A 22408-nucleotide genomic window follows, 5' to 3' on the forward strand; every position below is an offset into this window, starting at 1 on the left:
GCAAATGCGAGGTCAGTCCGTGAGTGCACAGCTGGGATGAGGCTTCAGTCTGGTCTGGGTCCGCTCCCGGCACGTTATGTTATTATGTTCAAGTGCTGGAGGATGATCTCTGAACATCGGGCAGACCTTTTGTGGGCAGTCGCCTTTTCAATGCGGTTAGATGTGAAAGGGGCAGCGTCTGGAGACTCTGACAGTTTGCTGCAAAGATACTCCCCCCCCCCCTTTTTTTTAAGAAATACCTAGAGTATTTCTTTTTTTTTATGTTTATTTATTTCTGAGACAGAGAGAGACAGAGCATGAGCAGGGAAGGGGCAGAGAGAGAGAGGGAAACACAGTATCCGAAGCAGGCTCCAGGCTCTGAGCTGTCAGCACAGAGCCCGACCCGGGGCCCGAACTCACGGACTGCGAGATCATGACCTGAGCCGAAGTCGGACGCTTAACCGACTGAGCCACCCAGGCGCCCCGGATACTCCCTTTTGAAAAAGAGCTGCATCAGTCTTGGGCCTCAGCAGACCTCTTTTGGCTCTGCAGGTTACCAGTTCTGGATGCCATCAGCTTGTGCTGGTTTCGGTGTATGTCTTTGGCTGCGTGTGTTCCTGCTTGACATAAGTTACTGCTTGACATGAGTGACTCCGTCTTGCTCTCTACCTCTGTTCTATCAGCTCCCCCTCTGCCATAAACTACAAAGCCCCATCAAGGCAACCTGGTGACAGGTGTGTCCACCCTGGTTCTTAATCACTGTCTCTGGCATATTATAGGTACTTGTGAGTTTTTACTGAATGAATCAGTTGCAAAATGCATCCAGAGAGAGCACATGGTTTGGTCCCCTTCGCCAAATCATTGTGAGACATCTGGTCAACCTGGCGACTGCATTTTTCTAATAGCTGAACTTCAGCTACACTTTCTGAAGAACAAGAGGCCACTCCTAGTTTCTGACCACTCATCTCCATGGTCCTGGAAGAGAATCACATTTTATTTTTCTCTTCTCTTCTCTGCAGCAGGGATACAGGCATGTATCTCATCCCCATACAGTTTCAGATTCTGACGAGAGAGATGGCAGGGACCAGACCAAATTGCTATTTTGGCCAGTTCAAAATGAAACTTGTTGGAGAACAATTATTCTGACAGATCTTAACTTTCTTGTGCCATGACTATCTAGCCATGAGTGACACACGTATAAGGAAGAGAGCCTGGGCCAGGTGCAGGGAATGGCCATGCCTAATCCTAATGCCTGATGCCTGCACTTTCTCACAGATCTTGGTCTCAAGAATCCAGGCTTACAAATGTGGAGGAAACTGACATAGGTTTTGGAATTAACAGAAATGGCAAGACACAGTTAAGGGATTGAAGGATTTTTTTTAATGGGTTAAGAATCCACTGCATTGTACAACGTAAATCATAATCACAAAGTTAATAAAGGTCTCTGATAGGAAAGCAAGAGTCAGACTCTTGAGTAGCCCATGCAGATGATACCAGTTGATTTGGGCCCAGTGAAGGATGAGGAAATGTCCCACAGGAAGCCAGGGGCAGGGAGCATTCCAGGCAAAGAAAACTACAAGAGCAAACACATGGAGGTGTGAGGGGCATGAAGAAAGGGAAGTGGCCAGATGGTGAAGGGGCTTTGGAGATGTCTTAGAACAATCTCACTGGGAACCAGAGAGGAGACTGGCCTGGAGGGAGATGCTGAAGAGGAAGCTGGAGAGGCTGGCTGAGGTAATGGTAATGTTGAATGAATGTGAGGGACCCAATCGCCCTGTATCCACAAGCTTTAGGCTTTTTGTGTTGGAAGAAAGCCCTAGATCTTGGGGTTTTATGAAATGGAACTTCATCCCCTGTATCAGTCAGCATAAGTTTAGTATGCTGCGGTAACAACTGGTGACCTCAAAATCTTAGTGGCCAATAACCACAAAAAAATTCACTTCTTGGTCATGTTTATGGGTCAGCAGAAGCTCTGCCTGAAGGGGATCTTCTTCACTGCAAGACCATATTTGAAGGAGCTGTCCTTTGTAGGGAGAGGTGGTCTTCTGACAAGGGCAAAATGAAGATGGCAGAACCACACAAGGCTCTTAAGATTCCTGCTTAACGTGGCACATGTCAATTCCCATCACATTTCATTGGCTCAAGCAAGATCGTGGCCAAGCCTGGATTTAATGGAAGTTAAGAATTATCATTCTCATGCAGGGATGGGCCCAGGACTGCTTCTGGAACATTCCACTCAGCAGAAATCGGGAAAGGAAATAAAGGGTGAGCAAGCCCAATGCCAAGAAAAGGACACTAGGCTTTGGAGAAATGTCCTCTATTGTTGCCTCTGTGAACTCAGAACCCAGAGAAGGCAGGGATAGGGCTTGAGGCTGTATATCAAGGGTTCTGCGTCAGTCCCAGGAAGTGCAGTATAAGGGCTTGGTTAGCAGTTCTGTCGCCTCTCACAAATGAAAGCAAATCTCCCTGATTCACAAGAGAAGTTGCTCCAGTATCCATGGCTGTGTATCATCATGCAGGCGGGGGCAGTTCCATTATCATGTAGCTTCTCGGACTCCCAGTTACTGTCAAGAGATGCCCACAAATTCCTGAGTAGATGGGCCAGTGCCTGAGCCCCCTACCCTGCTCTCTATGAGTGAGGGTCTGGCCCTAAGGTTCTTGAGGCCCCAAGTGGGAATCATTTATTGAGCCCATCTTACAGTAGTCATCTGGTCAACCCCTTCCCATTTTTTTTTGTTTCCAAGTGGAGAGACAGTCTTCAGGGGAGTCTCCAAGTTCTGGGGCCACTTTCTCTGACTCCTTCATCTCGCTGACCCTCTCCCCTTCTCTGAGGTCCATTCACCCTGAAGCCAGATTCACCCTGTCCAACTTCTAGCTCTGCCACCTGTCATCTATGTGACCAGGGCAACAGTCTTAATATCCGAGCCTCTGTTTTCCTCTTTTGCAAAATGGGAGCACATTCTGAGGATGTGATGACCAGGGAATGTAAGGTATATGGTACGTGCTCAGACGGCAGGTGAGTTTGCCAAGGTGATTAATTATGCCCTGGGCCTGGACCCATCCAGAGCAGTTTGCCAGACAGGGAAGGGTGATGCTGGCAGATGGAAATGTCCAAAAGCAAAGAGTGTGAGAAGGCAGGTAACTGCCAGGAAGGTATAGTGGGTTCAGTGTTGTCCTCATTGAAAAGATATGCCCACATCCTAACCCCAGATATCTGTGAGTGTGACCTTACTTGGGAAAGAGGTCTTTGCAGATTAACTTAAGTGAAGGATGCTGAGAGGGGATCATCCTGGATTGACTGAGTGAGCCTCAATCCAACTGTAAGTGTCCTTATAAGGGACAGAAGAGAGAAGACACAGGGGAGAGGAGAAGGGTATGTGACCACAGAGGCAGAGATTGGAGTGATGGGCCCATGAGCCAAGGAACAACTGGAGCCACCAGAAGCTGGAAGAGGCAGGAAAAGATCCTCCACTACAGGCATTGGAGGGAGTGTAGTCCTGCTGACATATTGGTTTGGGACTCTGGCCTCCATAACTGTGAGAGAATAAGTTTCTGTTGTTTTCACCTCCCAGTTTGTGGCTCTTTGCTACAGCGACTACAGGAAACTCATACAGTTGGCAAATGCTACGTTATTATACTCCTGAATAGGCACATCCAAGGCTCTGAGAAGTCCTGCAACACAGGACCAGTTTGGCATTGAATCTACTGTTTCTCAAGCATTTTAAATGGGAACACCATTCCCAAGTAATAAAATAACAATAGCTGCTATGATAGAAAGGGCTTGTGTTTGGGGAGTTGCTTCAGGTAAATAGTGAATGAATGACAGGGGAACATCCAGAGTGGTCATAAAATCTCTCTTTAAAAGCCCTGCCAGTATCTTAGGGGAAGACTGTCTTGGGTGGTTAGGGACATCTGCATCACAGACAGGGAGACTCACGTGTAGGTGGGGGTTGAGCCATCCATCCACCTGTGGTTTCCTTTCTGGCCCTCTTTGAAGAGGCCTATCCAGGATGTCACCTGCTCAGTTGATGTCAGGAAGTCCTAGATGGGAGAAGGCACACTGCGAGGTAAAATTCCATCAGAGCTGAAAGGACAGAGGTTGGAGTGTCCGGGGACCGGAGGAGGGCTAAGGTGTAGAGGGGATTTTGGGTGGGCAAGCAGACAGAGGCAGCCACGCACAGCACTTTCTATCCTAATGCGAACTCCAGACCTACTATGTGCATATCGTATGGCCTCAGACATTTAATCCACCCCTTGGTTTCTTCATCTGTATAATGGAAAGAATAGAATCTCCACTTCATAGCATATTCTCAAGATCAAAAGAATAGACTGTGTGAGGTATGTGCACCTAGAAAGAAGCACTGGACAAATATTGGTTGTGACTGTTTTTTAAGGTCAATGCATACCAGAGCAAGGTTTGATCTTAGGCTGTAGGAATATCTCTGGCTGGAAACCCAGCTCAAAAGACACTCTTGATGCGTTTCTTCGGGCCAAGCCTTGCTTCTGGACCAGGAGAGCCAGATATTATTTAGATCCAGCCCCACACTTACAACCCTGATGCAGTGTGAAGTTCTGTGGTGAAGGTCTCTGATGATGTCATGAGAGAATATGGAGAAGGGATGTTTGTATTGGGGTTTTGACAGGTGAGTAGGAGTTCTCCACACAGCAAGAGTAAGGGCACTGCAAACCGAGGGACCTACATGAATCAGAGCTTGGAGGCAGGACCTCAGTGCACAGGGTCCATTCCCCACATGTCACAGTAGTGAGCTTGGGTTGAAGCAAGATGAAGCAGGTCTTGAAGACCATACTAGGAGTATTGTGCTAGACCCCAAAGGGGACGGAAATATGAACCCCCAAGTTCTTTTATAATCCCTCTCCCAACCTGCTAAGATTCTACCTTCCGTTTCCCACCTGTTCTGCTCGGCTGTTGATGATAACCAGGTGAGCTTGCTTCTGGGCACAAGAATCATTAGCCTGGGTCCAGGTGAGGTTGTCCAGGGAGAAAAAGTAGCAGGAGCCCTGAAAGAACTTCCAGTCCAGGGGGCAAGGCTCACATGAGGATTCTGTGAGAATGGAGCCATTAGCCAAGCTGGCATATCCAGTTTCCCATCCGGTGAAGGGGTGTGTCCCCCATCACCCCCTGGTCACATTCCCAGTGGTCTCCACTTGAACACACCCAACAGTTGGAAGCTCACTACCTGGTAAGATGGCACCCCCCATTATTGAACCTCATCAGATGGAAATAGGAAAATGCTATAGATAGCCTATGAGATGGGGAAAAGGAACTCAAGGAACAGTGTGAATAATATCCTACTTTAGTGTAAAATAGAGGGACATAGGTTTTGACATTCCTCATTTGCTTAAAGAAACTCTAGAGCAGTGGTCTCCTTTGTGGGGAAAGTGATTCTTTCCCCAGGGGACAATGGCCAACACCTGGAGACCTTTTTTGGTTGTCATAACTCACAAAGGGTTATCCCATCAGGTGGGTCAAGGCCAGGGATGCTGCATTACACAGGACAGTTTCCCCCCACTGGAAGAATGATTCAGCCCCAAACATCAATGGTGCACAGTTGAAGAAACTGTGCTCTGAAGAAAAACTATACAATATAACTACAGTGGTTCCTGGGAGTTAGGTGGGAACTCGGCAGCGAGGGCTCAGGAGTGATACAGAGAATTCTCACTGCATTCATCTATATCCAGTTAGTGAACGCACACACACACACACACACACAGTGGATCTTTGTTATTTGCAGGCTCCGTATTTGCAAATTCACCTACTTGTTAACATTGATTCGTAACCCCCAAATCAATACTTGTGAGGTTTTCCTTGTCACTCACAGACCTGCACAGAGTGGCAAAAAGCTGGAGTCAGACAGAATAAGGCAAGTTCTGCCTTGCTGTTTCTTTTCTCATACCATAAGCAAGTTCACCTTTGGTGGGCCATTTCGTGTCACGCGCTTCATGTTTTTATGCCTTCTGTAGGCGATTTTGCTGTTTACAAAGGCCCTCAAGAGTCGTGCTAAAGCACTGTCAGTGTTCCTACATGCACAAGAAGGCTGAGACGTGCCTTACAGAGAAAATGCGTGCGCGTTAGGTAAGCTTCCTTCAGGCATGAGTTATAGTGCTGTTGGCCATGAGTTCAATGTTAATGAAACGATATCTATTAAATATATTTAAACAGGTGAGCCTGGTGGCTCGGTTGGTTAAGCATCCGTCTCTTGATTTTGACTCAGGCCATCATCTCATAGTTCTTGGGATCGAGCCACAGGTCAGACTCAGTGTTGAAAGCACAGAGCCTGCTTGGGATTCTCTCTCTTCCTCTCTCTCTTCCTCAAAATAAATAAACTTTAGGGGCGCCTGGGTGGCTCAGTCGGTTAAGTGTCTGACTTCGGCTCAGGTCATGATCTCATAGTTGGAGCCCCCTGTCAGGCTCTGTGCTGGCAGCTCGGAGCATGGAGCCTGCTTAGGATTCTGTGTCTCCGTCTCTCTCTGCCCCTCCCCCACTCGCTCTCTGTCTCTCTGTCTCTCTCAAAAATAAATAAACATTAAAAAATATTTTAATAAAAAATAAAAATAAACAAACTTTACATTTATACAGAAACACACAAAAACAAGGTTATGTATTGATCAGTTGACAAAATGTTATGACCAGGGGGTCAAGTAAAACTAATACTGTTATTTCTGCAATGATTCAGTATTCGCCAATCCATCATTTGCAGGGGCCACATAAAACATAGCTACATGAATAATAAGAACTAAATGTACGTATACCGCATCTCATCCACTCACGCAAAAGTTATATAAAAAGTATGTAGCACCAAGAACACTCCCTCCAGCAGCATTCGATCCAGTAGTGTTGTTTGCTTGGGGCCCAGAAATTTACACTGTGGCAAGTTCTCCAGGTACTTCTAACGTGCTGGTAAGGACTGACCACATTTTGTAACACACTAGTGTGGTTTTTAAGAGTGGAGGCTCCAGATCCTGACTGTCTTAAAGAAGATAGTGTTAATTTCCCCCCACTTTACAGCTGAGGAAACTGAAGCTCAGAGTGGTTTAAATGGGCTGCCCAAGGTCATGCACAACCACAAGCCTAGACCAGATCTGGCTGTCTCAAAAGTCTTGTTTTCCTGGGAGCCCTCCACTCTAAGTGTGATCTGATCATGTCACTTGAACTTTCTGAAAAGATCTGAGGAGCCATTGGCATCGGGGTGCCCCTCTGAGAGCCACTTGCCAGAAGCCCCACCACTGTTACAGGTGCTGTGACGGGAGCACAACCCCTCCCTCTCACCTCCCCTCCCCCACTCCTTACCATTGCCTGCCAGTACAGCCTTCATTTGCCGGAACATTTCACCCCGAATGAAGTCCAGGTCGTGCCTAGCATGCCCCAGTCCCTGCATCACTGGGAGGCCCAAAAAGAAAGGGCTGGTCAAGGTCTTGGCAGAGGGAGGAGATATGGTGGAGAGGCAGGAGGCCGACCATGTTGAACCCCACTCACCTTTTTCATTCAGTTGAATGACTTCCTTCTGCACCTGCTGTGTCCTCTTCAAGACTGGGGAGAGGCGCAAGTAAGTGTTCTGGACCCCAGAACCTTCCTGGGGTCTCTCCATATTCCTCAAACCCCAAGGGGCCAAGACTTTCTCCCGTTCCCAGAGCAAGGCATTCTGGGGCTCTGAAATGCCCCGCCCATTTTTCAGATGAGGAAACTGAGGCCCAGAGAGGTAAAGGTCCTTGTCTAAAGCATCCAGCTAGTAAGCGGCAAGACAGGACCTTTGTTCAGGTGTATACTTTTAGCAGGGAGGCTGGAGTTCGAGTCCAGTTGGGGGATGAGCTTTGGGAAGACACTCACCAACAACTCAGACTGACTTGGGCCCATGCAGGCCCCCCAGCCTGTTAGACTGGTGGGGGAGTGAGCTCCATTCTGTTGCCATTATGATCCCACTAGGGACACAGACCGGCCACCCCTGCACCAGCCCTGCAGACCTGCCTTTGCAGGGTAGGAGCCAAGGTGCTTGCTTCCCTGTGGTCACCCTGTCCCCATTGGCCCAGATGCCTTACCTTTGGGCAGAACCACACAGAGGATAATGAACATGAGAAGCAGGATCAGGGACACGGCCAGGCAGAGATATCTCCAGGTCTTATCCTTGGACGTCTGTCCCCATCGACCTGGGGGAAACCAGGTAAGCCTCCCTCTACCCAAGGATATACACTCTCTCACCCCCTGAGATGCCTCAAACAGTCTTCAGGAAACTGCCGTATCCCCGGGGTATTCTGGGTTCACTACCTACCAGACGGGAGGACTTAGAAAGGGCTGGAAAAAGAAGGCCATCTCTCTAGTATAAGAAGTCACGGCGGTGACGGCGGATGGGCTGAAAAGGGGCTCAGGAAGACTCAAACCTGATATTCCCTTCCTCCAACCTGTGAGGGAATCAGGGCAACCCAGCACCCAGCTCTTCCTGACATGGAAAAGGGCCCCTGGTCCCAGCTCCCTGACTCACCAGTGTTCCCCGGCTGCGGGGGGAGTTTGGCTCTCAATGCGGTAATCTCATTGGGGTTTGGGAAGTTCCTGGCTTCAGCCATGGCTACAATTCACTCAGCTCTGAGATGCCCCTGCCCTGCAGGCTGTCGGGTGACTCTACCCAGCCCTTAGAAGGAAACCCCCTCGTCCCCAACCCTCCCACATTTGTCTTCCTTCCTGGCTCAGTGTGGGGCCCCAAGATCTCTAGATGGCCTGTGATCAAGTAATCTGATGGGGGAAGGGACCCGGGCACCTGGGGCAGAGGCAGCGGGCACCGAGCTTCCCCTGCAAACTTGATCTCCGCCCAAGGTGGTTAAGACACAAAACAACCCAGAACTGGATCCAAACCCCTATACTCATACCATCACCCCTCTCTGCTTCTAACAGCTTCGTGTAAACAGTCATCCCAGGTTTGCACAGTAAGTGGTGGACATTTGGCCTTAGGAAATCACTTGTGTGACTCTTTTCTTTTTTTTTTCTTTTTTTTTTTTTTTATTTTTGGGACAGAGAGAGACAGAGCATGAACGGGGGAGGGGCAGAGAGAGAGGGAGACACAGAATCGGAAACAGGCTCCAGGCTCCGAGCCATCAGCCCAGAGCCCGACGTGGGGCTCGAACTCACGGACCGCGAGATCGTGACCTGGCTGAAGTCGGACGCTTAACCGACTGCGCCACCCAGGCGCCCCGTGTGTGACTCTTTTCTTGGCTACTGAGGCGGGTGTCACTTCCCAGCACCATTCATTCATTCATTCATGCATTCATTCATGCATTCCTCTAGTTAGCTAGCTGATTAACTATTATTTTAAAGTTGTAAAATGTTGAGTATAATGCAATGACAAAGGAAGAAAGAGTTGGTATTTACTGACTGCCCTGTTTGTCAAATACGATGAAATGCCGTTTCTTTTTTTTTAGTTTATTTATTTTTGAGAGAGAGAGAGAGACAGACAGAGCATGAGCCAGGGAAGGTCAGAGAGAGAGGGAGACACAGAATCTGAAGCAGGCTCCAGGCTCCGAGCTGTCAGCACAGAGCCCAATGTGGTCCTCGAACTCATGAACCACGAGATCGTGACCTGAGCCAAAGTCAGATGCCCAACCGACTGAGCCACCCAGATGCCCCAAAATGCCCTTTCTTTATACATTCTATCCCATTTCATTTTCACAAAAAACTGTCCAAGATAGCGACTGTTCAACACAGGGTAGATGAAAAGCTTGGCATGGTGAAAACTCAAGGCTAATAAAAAGCATAGCTGGGATGTAAATCAATCCTTTCTGACACCAAGCAGTTTTCCCCATCATTCTCTGCTGTGTTACCAACATCAGCATTATGCACTTGAAAGAAAGGAAAGAAAAGTTGCCTCGCCATCTATTATGAGTTGAATGGTAACCCTCTACCCACCCCCCAAAATTTATGTGTTAGAGCCCTAACCTCCGAGACCTCAGAATGGGACTTTATTTGGAAATAGGGTCATTGCAGATGTAATCAGTTAAGAGGAAATTATATGAGGGGTAGTAGGGTGGGCCCCCTCATCCAACCTGGCAGGTGTCCTTATAAAACATGGGAACTAGTCCACAAAGAGAATACCATGTGAGGATAAAGGCAGAGGTCAAGGTGATGCTTCTACAAGGCAAGGAACGCTGCAGATGGCCAGCATGCTACAAAAGCCAGGAGAAATGCTAGCAACAGATCCTTCCCTTACACCCCCCACCTCCCGCCCCATCAAGAACCAACCTGCTGATGCCTTGATCTGGAACTTTTATCCTCCCAAACTGTGAGACAATAAGCTTCTGTTGTTTGAGCCCCTCGGTGTGCCGTACTTTGTTACAAAAAAGCCCCAGGAAACTAACATACCACCTATTTTCCATATTGCATTGTAATCTTTAGCTGCATGCATACGTATTTCACACAATTATGACCATAGTGGTATATGTCAGAGAGTTTCCTCATGCTTCTAGGCAGTCCTGATAATTTTTTAAATAGGAAAAAGTGCTCACATTTATTAGTAATCGGGAAAAACACAAACCAAATGACAAGGGAATTTTATTACATGCATATCAGATTGGGGCAAATCTTTAAGTCCGTCAGGAAGTGTTGCTGGAGATACGGAGCGACTGGAACATTCCTACACTGCTGGCGTGAGTGTAAATTGGTGCAGTAATTCAGGGCACCTGGGTGGCTCAGTCGGTTGAGTGTCCCATTTCGGCTTAGGTCATGATCTCACAGTTCGTGAGTTCAAGCCCCGCGTGGGGCTCTGTGCTGACAGCTCGGAGCCTGGAGCCAGCTTCAGATTCTTTGTCTCCCTCTCTCTGCCCCTTCCCCGCTCATGCTTTGTCTCTGTCTCTCAAAGATGAATAAACATTTAAAAAAATTTTTTTAAAAATGGTGCAGTAATTCTAGAAAACAGTTGAGCACAGACGTCAAAGCTGAGAACACACATACCCTTGGAGTTGCACTTGTAGGTGTATATGAAACACAGCTGTGTGCTTATTTGCATGGGAGGTGTGTTCAAGAATGCTCATCACAATCTTTCGTAATGGCCAAAATTGAGAATAATCAAATAGAATAGAAGAATAAGTTGCAGTATATCCATATGATGGAAAACCAGAAAACATAAATCAATGAAGATGAGCCAACAAGAGCTGTATACAGCAGCTTGGATGAGTCTTTCATATTTTATTCTGATGGAAAAAAACCCACACAAGATTACATAAATTATCTCCTCAGAAGCTAAAGCAATTATTCAAAAACAATTTGTGCAACCCACTCTCAAATGGAAGAGCAATGAAGAGTATATGTGAGGTAGGTAGATGATAGATGATAGATAGAAGATAGATGATAGATAGATAGACGGACACATGGACAGATAGATAGATAGATGGATAGATAGATAGATAACTCTGTAAAGTAAATATATCACAGAGTTGATAAATGGTGAAGCTAGACAAAGGGCACACAGGTTCATTGCGCTATTCCTACAACCTTTCTGTAGATCTAAATGTTTTCAGTTTGATGGGGCACCTGGGTGGCTCAGTTGGTTAAGCATCTGACTTCAGCTCAGGTCACGATCTCGTGGTTTGTGGGTTCGAGCCCCGTGTTGAGCTCTATGCTGACAGCTCAGAGCCTGGACCCTGCTTTAAATTCTGAGTCTCCCTCTCTCTCTGTCCCTCCTCTGCTCGCACTCTGTCTCTCAAAAATGAATAAACGCGGGGCGCCTGGGTGGCGCAGTCGATTAAGCGTCCGACTTCAGCCAGGTCACGATCTCGCGGTCTGTGAGTTCGAGCCCCGTGTCGGGCTCTGGGCTGATGGCTCAGAGCCTGGAGCCTGTTTCCGATTCTGTGTCTCCCTCTCTCTCTGCCCCTCCCCCGTTCATGCTCTGTCTCTCTCTGTCCCAAAAATAAATAAAAAACGTTGAAAAAAAAAATGAATAAACGTTAAAAAATAAATAAATTTTTTCAATTTGAAATTTGTGGAGAAAAAGTTCAAAAAATGTGAAACACTAATATTCTTAGCAGTTTTACTTTTAATAGCCTCAAGGCTGAAATAGCTAAAATGTCATCAATTCGTGAATGGATAAACAAATCATAATATCCACACAATGGAACACCACTGAGCAATGTAAAAGGAGTGAATTCCTGACCCATGCAACAACATGAATGATTCTTAAAAGCATGTTGAGGGGCACCTGGCTGGCTCAGTCGGTTGAGTATCTGACTCTTGATTTCGGCTCAGGTCATGATCCCAGGGTTGTAGGATCCACAACCTTCCACGCTGAGCATGAGGCCTGCTTCAGATTCTCTCTCTCTCCTTCTGCCCTTCTCCCCTGCTCACACACACTCTCTCTCTAAAGTACGTACATACATACATACAAGCAAGCATGTTGAATGAATCAGACCAAAAATACTAGCTTACTGTAGGTCTCATCTATACAGAGCTACCTATAACAACAGAAAATAGAATATAGTTGTCTGGAAATATGGAAATATTCTATATCTTGATTGTGGTGAAGGTTCTGTGCCAAACTCATCAAAATATATAACTTAAGGGGCGCCTGGGTGGCTCAGTGGATTTAGCATCCGACTCTTGATCTCGGCTCAGGCCATGATCCCAGAGTCGTGAGATCAAGCACTGTCAGTGCAAAGCCTACTTGGGATTCTCTCTCTCCCTCTGCCCCTAACCCTAACCTATACATACATGTATAAATATGTATATATCTTAAGATGAGGTCATTTTAAGTAAACTATACATCAATAGAGTTGGGTTTTTTAATTTTTAATGTTTTTATTTATTTTTTGAGAGAGAGAAAGAGACAGAGCATGAGTAGGGGAGGAGCAGAGAAAGAGGGAGACACAGAATCCAAAGCAGGTTCCAGGCTCCGACCCGTCAGCACAGAGCCTGATGTGGGGCTCGAACTCACGGACCGAGAGATCATGACCTGAGCTGAAGTCGGAGGTCCAACTGACTGAGACACCCAGGCGCCCCTAAGAGTTATTTTTTTTTAATGGCAAAGCTAAACTATATTCTTTAGGGGTGTATATATACATGGGTAGAAAACTGTAAAGAAAATCAGTACATGATTATCAGAAATTCAGGATACTGGATAAGTCTGGAGAACTAACCCATGTGATGAGAGAGAACTATGTGGGGGCCTCTGGGTCTGGCGAGAGCACCTTTTACTGCACTTGGGTTGTAAATGTGGGAACATTTATCATATAACCATCCACTGATTGTGCGTGTTTGTTTATACATCTTACGTATATGCATTATGTTTCATAATAAAGGTTTAATAATGTAAAAAGGGATACAAAAATACTTTGCAAAGTTAAACTGCCATATGGTTGCTAATGGAATGAGGGACTTTTATAGTCCTCTTGCTTTTTGTGATTAAACTTAAAAAAAAAAAAAAAAAGACGGCTTTTTCAGTTTGGAGATCCATCTATCAGAACGGTATTTTCTGAGGACCTATTTTAGAGGTCAGCAGCACAACAACGCGGTCTTACTCATACACAACACAGTTGGCTCCTATGTAACCACAAAGTCAGAACATTTTTATGTCTGGTATTGGGCAATGCTGCCTTCTAAATGATTCCCATAAATTCTGTTTCCACCGTCCTGGAGAGAAATTATTCAAGGAAGGTCAAGGATAAGGACAGAGCCTTCCTATACCTGGATTCACTGTCTGGGAACTTGGAAGTGTTGGAAAAACAAAAATCAAAACCCAAAGAACATGCCAATTCCTAAATACAGAATTAGCTCAGTTTACTATTGAACAAAGAAAAGGCCCAGAATGCCTGCGGGTAGCCTGTAATTGGTTACAAAGATGTAAGTGTTCTGCTTTATTTACAAGGAGTTAAAACCACAGTTGACACACATCACCTTTTAGTAAACAGTCAGCAGTTACTGGATTTGCATTGGTATTTTGTATTAGTCGTGCCTTTTTATTTTCTGATGTGTTGACAGCTGGGGCCTTGCTGATCCTGGAGAGACTAGACAATTTCTAGAGATAGCAAACAACTCATCTGGGAGCATATCTTCCATGTGCATATCAACCAATCCAAAAAAGCCCATAAACCCCAACTACCTCCTTTATCTATATACAAATTGCATAACTTATATAAACTTTATGTAACTATTTATAAATATTCATATATTTATTTTGTATGTATAAAGTATTTATAAGTACATTTTAAATTTATATTCATACATTTATATTTAATATTAATCAAATATTTCTCAAAAGTCATCATATATGCTGTCCAAGAAACACTCAACAGATTCCAGACCTCCGGTTATGGGGCCCTCTTGCTCAACCAAGTTAAAACCAGAAAGAGACAAGACGGCTTAACTCACACACTAAAACCCATTATGCTTATCTCTTATCACACTTTCTCTAAGCATTGAGGAAGGTGTTTTGCAATGACCGGAACATTCCAACTGCCAGACCAGAAAAGCCCACACCCCACGCATCCCCTTTCCTGCCTGAGAACCTCAGATCCCGTGCTGAACACAGACCCAGCCCCATCCCGCTCCACACCCTGATCACGTGCTCTCTGTCTGCTCTCTGCCTGCTTTCCTGCAGCAAACCAACCCCTCCACCTCTCCTTATAAAAATCTAGGACTCCTGGGGCACCTGGGTGGCTCAGGTCATGATCTCACCATTCGTGAGTTCGAGCCCCCAATCGGGCTCTGTGCTGACAGCTCAGAGCCTGGAGCCTGCTTCAGATTCTGAGTCTCCCTCTCTCTCTGCCCCTCCCCCGCTTGTGCTCTGTCTCTCTCTCAAAAGTAAATAAACGTTAAAAAAAAAATCTAGGTCTCCTTCTTGCCGGCACAGAGGTTGCCACCTGCCCCAGCTGTCAGCACCCAAAATAAATCCCCCCTTCTCTTCCAAACAAACCCTCCTCTCTTGAATTATTGGGGGCAGGAGGGAGTGGGGTGGGGGTGGAAGGAGGTGGGAGTAGGGGGTTGAAGGGGAGCGGGGGTGAGGATGCACTGCTGGCCTGGGCAGTGTCCTCCCATTCATTTCCTGACTTACAGACTATGATTGATCATTCGGTGACAGCGCCTGCCCTCTTTGACTGAATGCAAATATGTGCCTGTGCATTCTGTGAGTGCCCTCAGAGAGACAGGAATTACTCTAGAATAGGCAGAATAAGTGGGGGCTATTTCCTGGTTATTCTTCTAACATCACAGCTTCATTATTTCGCTCAAAAAAATTCTCTAAAAATCAGAAATGTTAATTTTGTGTGTGTTTATGTTCATGTGTATCCATGCTTTAAAAAAGGCGGGGGGAGACGGGATTCCCACATCCCCTTCTCTCACAAGGGGACACATAAAGACTTCTGAATTATCAGACACTATTGTTGGCCTTTAGATTCTTTGGAGAGTTCAGTTATCTCCCACAGTGCTTCCCACCTTCCTGGAATGGAAGGCTGGGCAAATGTATCTCCTGGCATAATTTCAGTCTCAAGGGCTCTAGCTCCCATGGCTATTGATTTTCTCTCTCTCTGACAAAAGGAGATAAAAAGAAGCTTTCTGATGTAACACAGTCCCCCAGGGCCTCTATCCTCAGACAATTTTGTCAGTCACCCCGTAGACCAAGGCAAGATTAATGAATCAAAGGATTAATTTAATGCTGGATTCTGGGGAGGTTTTATCAAGAAAGCGTCCAAGCATAAGAAGTGAAATATTTGTGAGGGCCTAGAGGGGGGTCTTTCAGACCCTGGCAAGTAGAAGTGAGAGCCCGGAACCCCACTGCTTGTGGAGGTTTCTGGACAGTAGGCATGGTTAGAGAGGAGATATTGAGGGCAAGAAAGAGCCTCAGAAGTTGATAGTTTTATATTCATTTTTATGATGGTGCAGAATTTGAGTGTATGCAGGCATTTTCAGGGACAGGGATTGTATTTGCCTCTTCATCTTCCCCGGCTCACAGGTGAGCATCTTACCATCTGTTTTATCTCGATCCGTCAGCACTGCCAAGAGCCTGAGAGTGCCAGACCCTGGGATGTGGGGGTGGGGTGTCTATTTTAATGTCCACACATGAACTTTCATAGAAGCTGCCCTCTGTCTGATGGAGGGAGGGTTCAGCCATGCTTCCTCATAGGGGAATGATGGTGTGAAGGTTTTACTGGCAACAGGGAGTCCACTAACTCCAGGGCCTCTTCTCTCACTTTTCATTTCAGCAAAGGGCATCAGGTCTGAAATGCAAACAATAATGAGGAAAAGGTAAGAAGGAAGGAGTTTAAAAGTCAGCTCAAAAAACTGGTTGGAGAGGTGCCTGGCTGGCTCAGTAGGTAGAGCATGCAAATCTTGATCTCAGGGTTGTGAGTCCAAGCCCCACATTGGGTATAGAGCTTACTTAAAAAAAAAAAAAAAAAAAGACTGGCTGGAGTTGGAGAGACTCTTGATCCTAAGATATGAGGGAGCTGGCTGACTTAGAACAAGGAGACAACACACCCAAAGCCAAGATTGGTCCCTGTCCCGTGCTTCCTGCTGCCTGGCTGGGGAAGGTGGGTTGAGTGGAAGGAAGCATCCTGTCCTGAAGGAAGAATGTGCACAAAGCCCAAGGCAAACAAACCATGATAGAGGGGCTCACAGACAGTCCTGTTGGAGAAGCTGCTTACAGGAGCTTCCAAAAGCCAGCAATGGGAGTGTGCTGCTCTGTGGATGTAGCATTAGCAAAGAGACCACTTGGAAATTCTGGAAGGGAAAGTGAGGTCAGGGAAACAGTGTTGAGGGTGAGGGAAGGAAGGGAGCCTTTACTGGGTAAGACATTGGGGAGATATATAGTCTTCAGAGATAGAGGATTCAAGGTACCAGGGCAAATGGTACTGAGTTCACATCACGCTCCAGACCAATTGACACTTCTTGGAGGTAAACCAGAGTTGATCTGCATGGTTTCTCAAGGTGAAGAGTAGGGGACTGTTGACCAATCCAGTGAAAGGACAACCATGCTAAAGCCAGGTGAGTGAGTGGGAGAGCTCCAGGGCAAGAGTATCCAAGACCATGGACCCACAGCTGGTGAGGTCCTGGCTCCTGCCTCAGGCCACACAGGTAGATAATTCTCCAACAGAAGAGAAGAACATAGCATGACTGGAGCAGGAAAGCCAAGGGTTTACCTAGAGAAGCAGGACCTGAACAATCCATTATTTTTTGTTAGAAAGTAGGATGTGAAGAAAAAACATAGGAACCCTGGAATCGCACCAGCTATTATTTAAAAGTTGATTCTACCACTTGTTTGCTGGGTAACCTTGGATTGGTGTATGAGTGTGCAGGGGTCACAAACTGGGTGGTCTAAAGCAAGACATGTGTTCTCTCACAGTTCTGGAGACCAGATGTCCGAACTCAAGGTGTTGACAGGATTGATTCTTTCTGGGGGTTCTGAGGGGGAATCTGTCCCATGGCTCTTTTCTAGATTCTGGCATCTCTGGCAACCTTTGATGCTCCTTGTCTTTTATCTGGGGCAGTCCAATCTCTGCTTCCATCTCCACATGTCCACCTTCCCTGTGCCCGCTCTTAGAGGACACCCTGAATCCAGGATGATTTAGGCTCAAGATGCTTAACAGTTACATCTGCAAAGACCCTCTTTCCAAATAGGGACACACTCCGAGGTTCCAAGGGGACATGAATTTGAGAGAAACATTATTCAACCTAATATACTCAGCTATTGCCCTTCTTTGAATCCCTGCTCCTTCACCTATACAAGGCAGATGATAATACCTACCAGCAAGATTAAATTTAAAAAATGCCTGTAACATACCTAAAATGATCTGGCCCAAAATGTCAATAGCGTCAATGTTGAGAAACCCTCAACTGAAACCCATCAGCCTTTCTCTGACCTTAGCAGGGTGTCTGATGCATAGTAAATGCTTAAAAGGAATTAGCTTCCTTTTCTTCCCTTTGGTGTATGGGTTGAGGGGGAGGAGATATGGGTGAAATGAGAAGAGCTAAGTACACTGTCCACTTGCAAATCCTTTGACAAGGTCCAGAGGGACTGTTTGGCTATGAATTTGCCCCAAGGAATAATGATTAAAAGAATAAACCCTTCTCTATACAGAGTCATGGAAACAGTGCAGTTCTCCAGGGATTTCAGTTGGGACTAGTCTTATTAATATTTCCTTTAAAATGTATCTGGAAATTCAACTTCACAGATTAATCTCCAGGCATGCATGGGACACGAAGCTCATCTCTGTTGGATGACCAAGACAATGGACTCAAGAGATCTCCCAGAGGCTCAGCTCCAGGTCAGAGAAGAGTTGATGGATATCAGTTGAAGGGTTTCTCGACCTTGGCACCATTGAAATTTGGGACCAGACAATTCTTTGTGGTGGGGGCCATCCTGTGCCTTATAGGATATTCAGTAGCATCTCTAACCTCTACCCACTAGATCCATTAGCACTCTGTCATGACAATCAGAAATATCTCCAGACATTGCCAATGTCCTCTGGACAGGAAAGAGGGCTAAATTACCTCTGGTTGAGAACCACTGACTTAGGGTAAGGACAGGGAAATTGTCATTTCAAGAGAGCAGGACTGAGAATAAACTTGATCAGTTTTTGCCATGCAACTGGACAAGAATTATAATGTTGAATAACATCAACAAAAAGAGCTAATATTTATTGAACAGTACTACAATATCCCAGACATTGGGCTAAGCACCAGGCATACATTACCCAACTATAGCTGAATTTTTTTAATGTTTACATTTCCTTTACGATATGAGTAATAGTTGTGAACTTAAATCAAGAAATTACCACATGGTTGTCATTGTGCTGAGCTCTTTAATTCACTATCTCATTTGACACTCAGAGCTACTCTTACGAAGAGGTGTTATTTATCTCCATAGGCAGATGGGGAAACTGACTCCCAGAAAGGTTAAATAACTTGTCCAAAGTCACAAAGCTAGGACACAGCTGAGTTGGCATTCGAATCTTGCTCTAGCCCAGAGTATATTCTCTTAACTATATGCCAAACAATCCAAACACACTACATTCCTTCTCCAGCCTCATCCTCTCCTATTATCTTTGGCAAAGTCTCCCTAGTTGATATCTAATCTCTTTGGAATACAACCTCTGCTTTGGCTCCAGGACATCTGGGATGGGCATATTCCAATATTGCACTGGGATTGACTTGGACTCCTTAGCTTGGGGATAGAGAGTTTAACTGTAAGTACAGGTGGATAGGGCTTGCCTGGAGGGTAAAAGCAAGACTTTGCTATTCCCTACCTCCTGACCAAAGCAGATATAATGAATCAATTATTTTTTTTCTTACTGAGACTGTGCTCTTCATCCTTCTTGAGACTCCAGAGCAACCCTTACCAAACAATTCTATTTGGCATACAAGACAAAACTACTGCCCACTGAGACTCCTTCCAAATATTCCCTTCTTCCTGCAGGTGGGTGATGCCTCCTGGAGGATGGGGGAATCAAATCAGTCAGTGACCTCAGACTTCACTCTCATGGGGCTCTTGAGCCACTCGGGGCCACATCTGGTCCTATTCTCCCTTGTGGCTGTCATATTCACTATGGGCCTTCTGGGAAATGCCATCCTGCTCTTCCTGATCCTCACAGACTCCAGGCTCCACAGGCCCATGTACTTCCTGCTCAGTCAACTCTCCTTATTGGATGTTGGCTTTCTACTGGTCACCATCCCCAAGATGGCAGCCAACTTCCTGCAGGGAGAAGGTTCCATCTCCTTTGGGGGTTGTGCAGCTCAGATGTTCTTCCTGATGCTGATGGGTGTCTCTGAGGGTGTTCTGCTATCCCTCATGTCTTACGACCGCTATGTTGCCGTGTGCCACCCCCTGCATTATCCTGTACTCATGAGACGTCAGGTCTGCCTGCTCATGGTGGGCACCTCCTGGTTGTCAGGTGTGCTCGTGGCCTCCATCCAGACCTCCATCACCCTGCACTTCCCCTACTGTGCCTCACACACTGTGGATCACTTCTTCTGTGAGCTACCAGCTCTGCTGAAGCTCTCTTGTGCAGACACCTCTGCTTATGAGTTGTCGCTGTCCATCTCAGGAATGCTGATCTTGCTTCTGCCCCTGTCACTCATTGCCACCTCCTACAGCCATGTGTTGAGGGCCGTTCTCTGCATGCACTCAGCAGAGACCCGACACAAGGCCTTCACCACCTGCTCCTCTCACATCACTGTTGTGGGGCTCTTTTATGGGGCAGCCATGTTCATGTACATGGTTCCAGGCACCTACCACAGCCCACAGCAGGACAATGTGGTCTCCCTCTTCTATAGCCTTATCACCCCCACACTCAACCCCTCATCTATAGCCTGAGAAACAGAGAGGTTCGAATGGCTTTGGTCAAGGTTCTTGGCAGAACTGGCTTTATGTCAAAGAGATGACCTCATGGAGGATTCTGGGTTGTTTCTGGGACCCTCCCTTACAGCTGAGGCCTATCCTTCATTTACAATTCATGTGGTGCAAGGTGTACTATATCCAACTCCTTTTCTCCTCCAAGAGTTGCTTTTTCTCTTGGGGATTTATAGAAAACAAGAATCCAATCGCTTAAATAAGAGGAAGAGTTGTTTGTTTGTTTGTTTGTTTGTTTTTTCAGTGTTAAACAGAAGGAAATTTTACTGAAATAATGTTAACCCAACAGCTTGGGGATATTTTGGTCACCTGTTATTGTTCTGGCTTACACCCTATTCTTATACATTTCTGCAGAGTGAGTGATGGGTCTGGGATCCCATCTCTGAAATCCGAGTAAGCCATGTTGGTTCTCAGTGGTATCTTTGTTTGGGTCATATTTTTAGGTTTCACTGAAATGGAAGACTGTCACTCACGATGACCCTGGTTGGACAGTCCAAGCATGTGTTATATTTACTATCTCAATTATTATGAAGCGGTTGTAAGATGGTGAAGACCACTCTTATCTGAATGCCCAGGCCTTCTAAGATTGGATGCTGCCATTTTTAAACTTTTTTTGTCATCACCATTGACTACAAGAGTTAAGATTACTCAATTAAGGATTTCCAGAAGAATGATACATCCCTACTCTTTGTCTTTGCAGAGATATTTACCTAATGTATCTTTGGGTTAAGAATCAGAGCTGTTATGCATACCAAGGCTGAGTTGACACGTTATCCTAAGCATTTGAATGATGGGTGTCAATCTATGTGTGTGGAGGTATTGTGTGTGTCGAGGAAAGGAGTTATTGAGTGAGGGCTTTTAAGTATTTGAACTATGTCATCAAGCCCACATTTAAGCCCAAGTTCCATTTTCAGAGCTCTCTTGGACCAGTCAACATAGGTATCAGGGATGATACCTGTAGAATACTATACTATTTGTAGTACACAATATTGCAATATACTATCACAATTTGACTACAGTATAGTATCAGAGTAGTGTAGTATGGTATTAGGGATGACCTATACTGGAATTTATGTGGGTGATAAACTTTTATTTATAAAGCCAACAGGGTTTCTATTGTCACAGCATATACCCTCAACAACCCTCTGAGTCCATACTGTTATTGTCTTATGTATAGACAAAGAAACTGAAACATGGGGAGTTTAAGTAACATATCCAAGATAACCCAGCTAGGAAGTTGCTAGGATTCTTTTTTAAATTTACATCCAAGTTAGTTGGCATATAGTGCAATGATTTCAGGAGTAGTTTCCAGAGATTCATCCCCTATGTATAACACCCAGTGCTCATCCCAACAAGTGCCTTGCTTAATGCCCCTGGCCCAGTTAGCCCATCCCCCCACCAACAACCCTTCCAGCAACCCTCAGTTTGTTCTCCATATTTAGGGAGCTGGGATTCTAACCCAGGCTGCCCGAGTCTGTGTTCAACATATCACAGTGCTTCCAACTGGCAAATGTCTCCTGAAGACTAGAAAGGAAATTGTAAAAATCAAGGCAAGGAAATACAGCATTCTGGTGAGAATTCTCTTGTCTCTTACTGGCCACAGTCATCCTTGAGCTGATCACTCTGAGGTCATAGGTGAAACGAAGGTCAGGAGACATGAGTGGAAGTCCCTTATAATGGTTTTGCTGCTCTCAGGACTGGGCAGGTGAGAGGGGCGGGGAGGGCATGTTTTGTGCAGTTTTACAAACCAGCGAGAATAAGCTGGCCAGGATCCTGAGTCTTCTCTATTGCTCTTCTCTTTAATTTCTACCCCCGCTCTTCCCAGACCCAGTAAAGCTTCCCTGAAGTTACAAAAAACAGACTGGATGTGTGTATATTTCTCCCCAAATCTGAGATACTTTTAAAGAAATATTCCATTGTAGAGACGCTTGGGTGGCTCAGTCAGTTAAGTGTCTGACTTTGGCTCAGGTCATGATCTCACGGTTCGTGAGTTCGAACCCCACGTAGGGCTTTGTGCTGACACCTCGGAGCCTGGAGCCTGCTTCGGATTCTGTGTCTCCCTCTCTCTGTGCTCCTCCCCTGCTCGCACTCTGTCT

At 45.9% G+C, this 22408-nt stretch overlaps 2 protein-coding genes across 2 annotated transcripts; one reads left to right on the forward strand and one right to left on the reverse strand.

The window, feature by feature from the left end:
- Positions 1-1347: 1347 nt before the first annotated feature.
- On the reverse strand, positions 1348-8556 carry LOC125928746 (C-type lectin domain family 4 member G-like). Its single transcript, XM_049639418.1, has 7 exons — positions 8475-8556; positions 8035-8142; positions 7475-7528; positions 7289-7378; positions 4891-5042; positions 3917-4020; positions 1348-2543 (listed from the first exon to the last, which is right to left on the reverse strand). Exons 1-7 carry the CDS (start codon positions 8554-8556, stop codon positions 2405-2407), a joined length of 729 nt encoding a protein of 242 aa, XP_049495375.1. The 3' UTR covers positions 1348-2404.
- A 10844-nt stretch (positions 8557-19400) lies between these two features.
- LOC125930975 (olfactory receptor 2Z1-like) lies at positions 19401-20276 on the forward strand. Its single transcript, XM_049643132.1, has one exon. It carries the CDS (start codon positions 19401-19403, stop codon positions 20274-20276), a length of 876 nt encoding a protein of 291 aa, XP_049499089.1.
- The last annotated feature ends 2132 nt before the right edge of the window (positions 20277-22408 follow it).

Source organism: Panthera uncia, chromosome A2, assembly GCF_023721935.1.
Source record: "Panthera uncia isolate 11264 chromosome A2, Puncia_PCG_1.0, whole genome shotgun sequence".
Classification (NCBI taxonomy): Eukaryota; Metazoa; Chordata; class Mammalia; order Carnivora; family Felidae; genus Panthera; species Panthera uncia.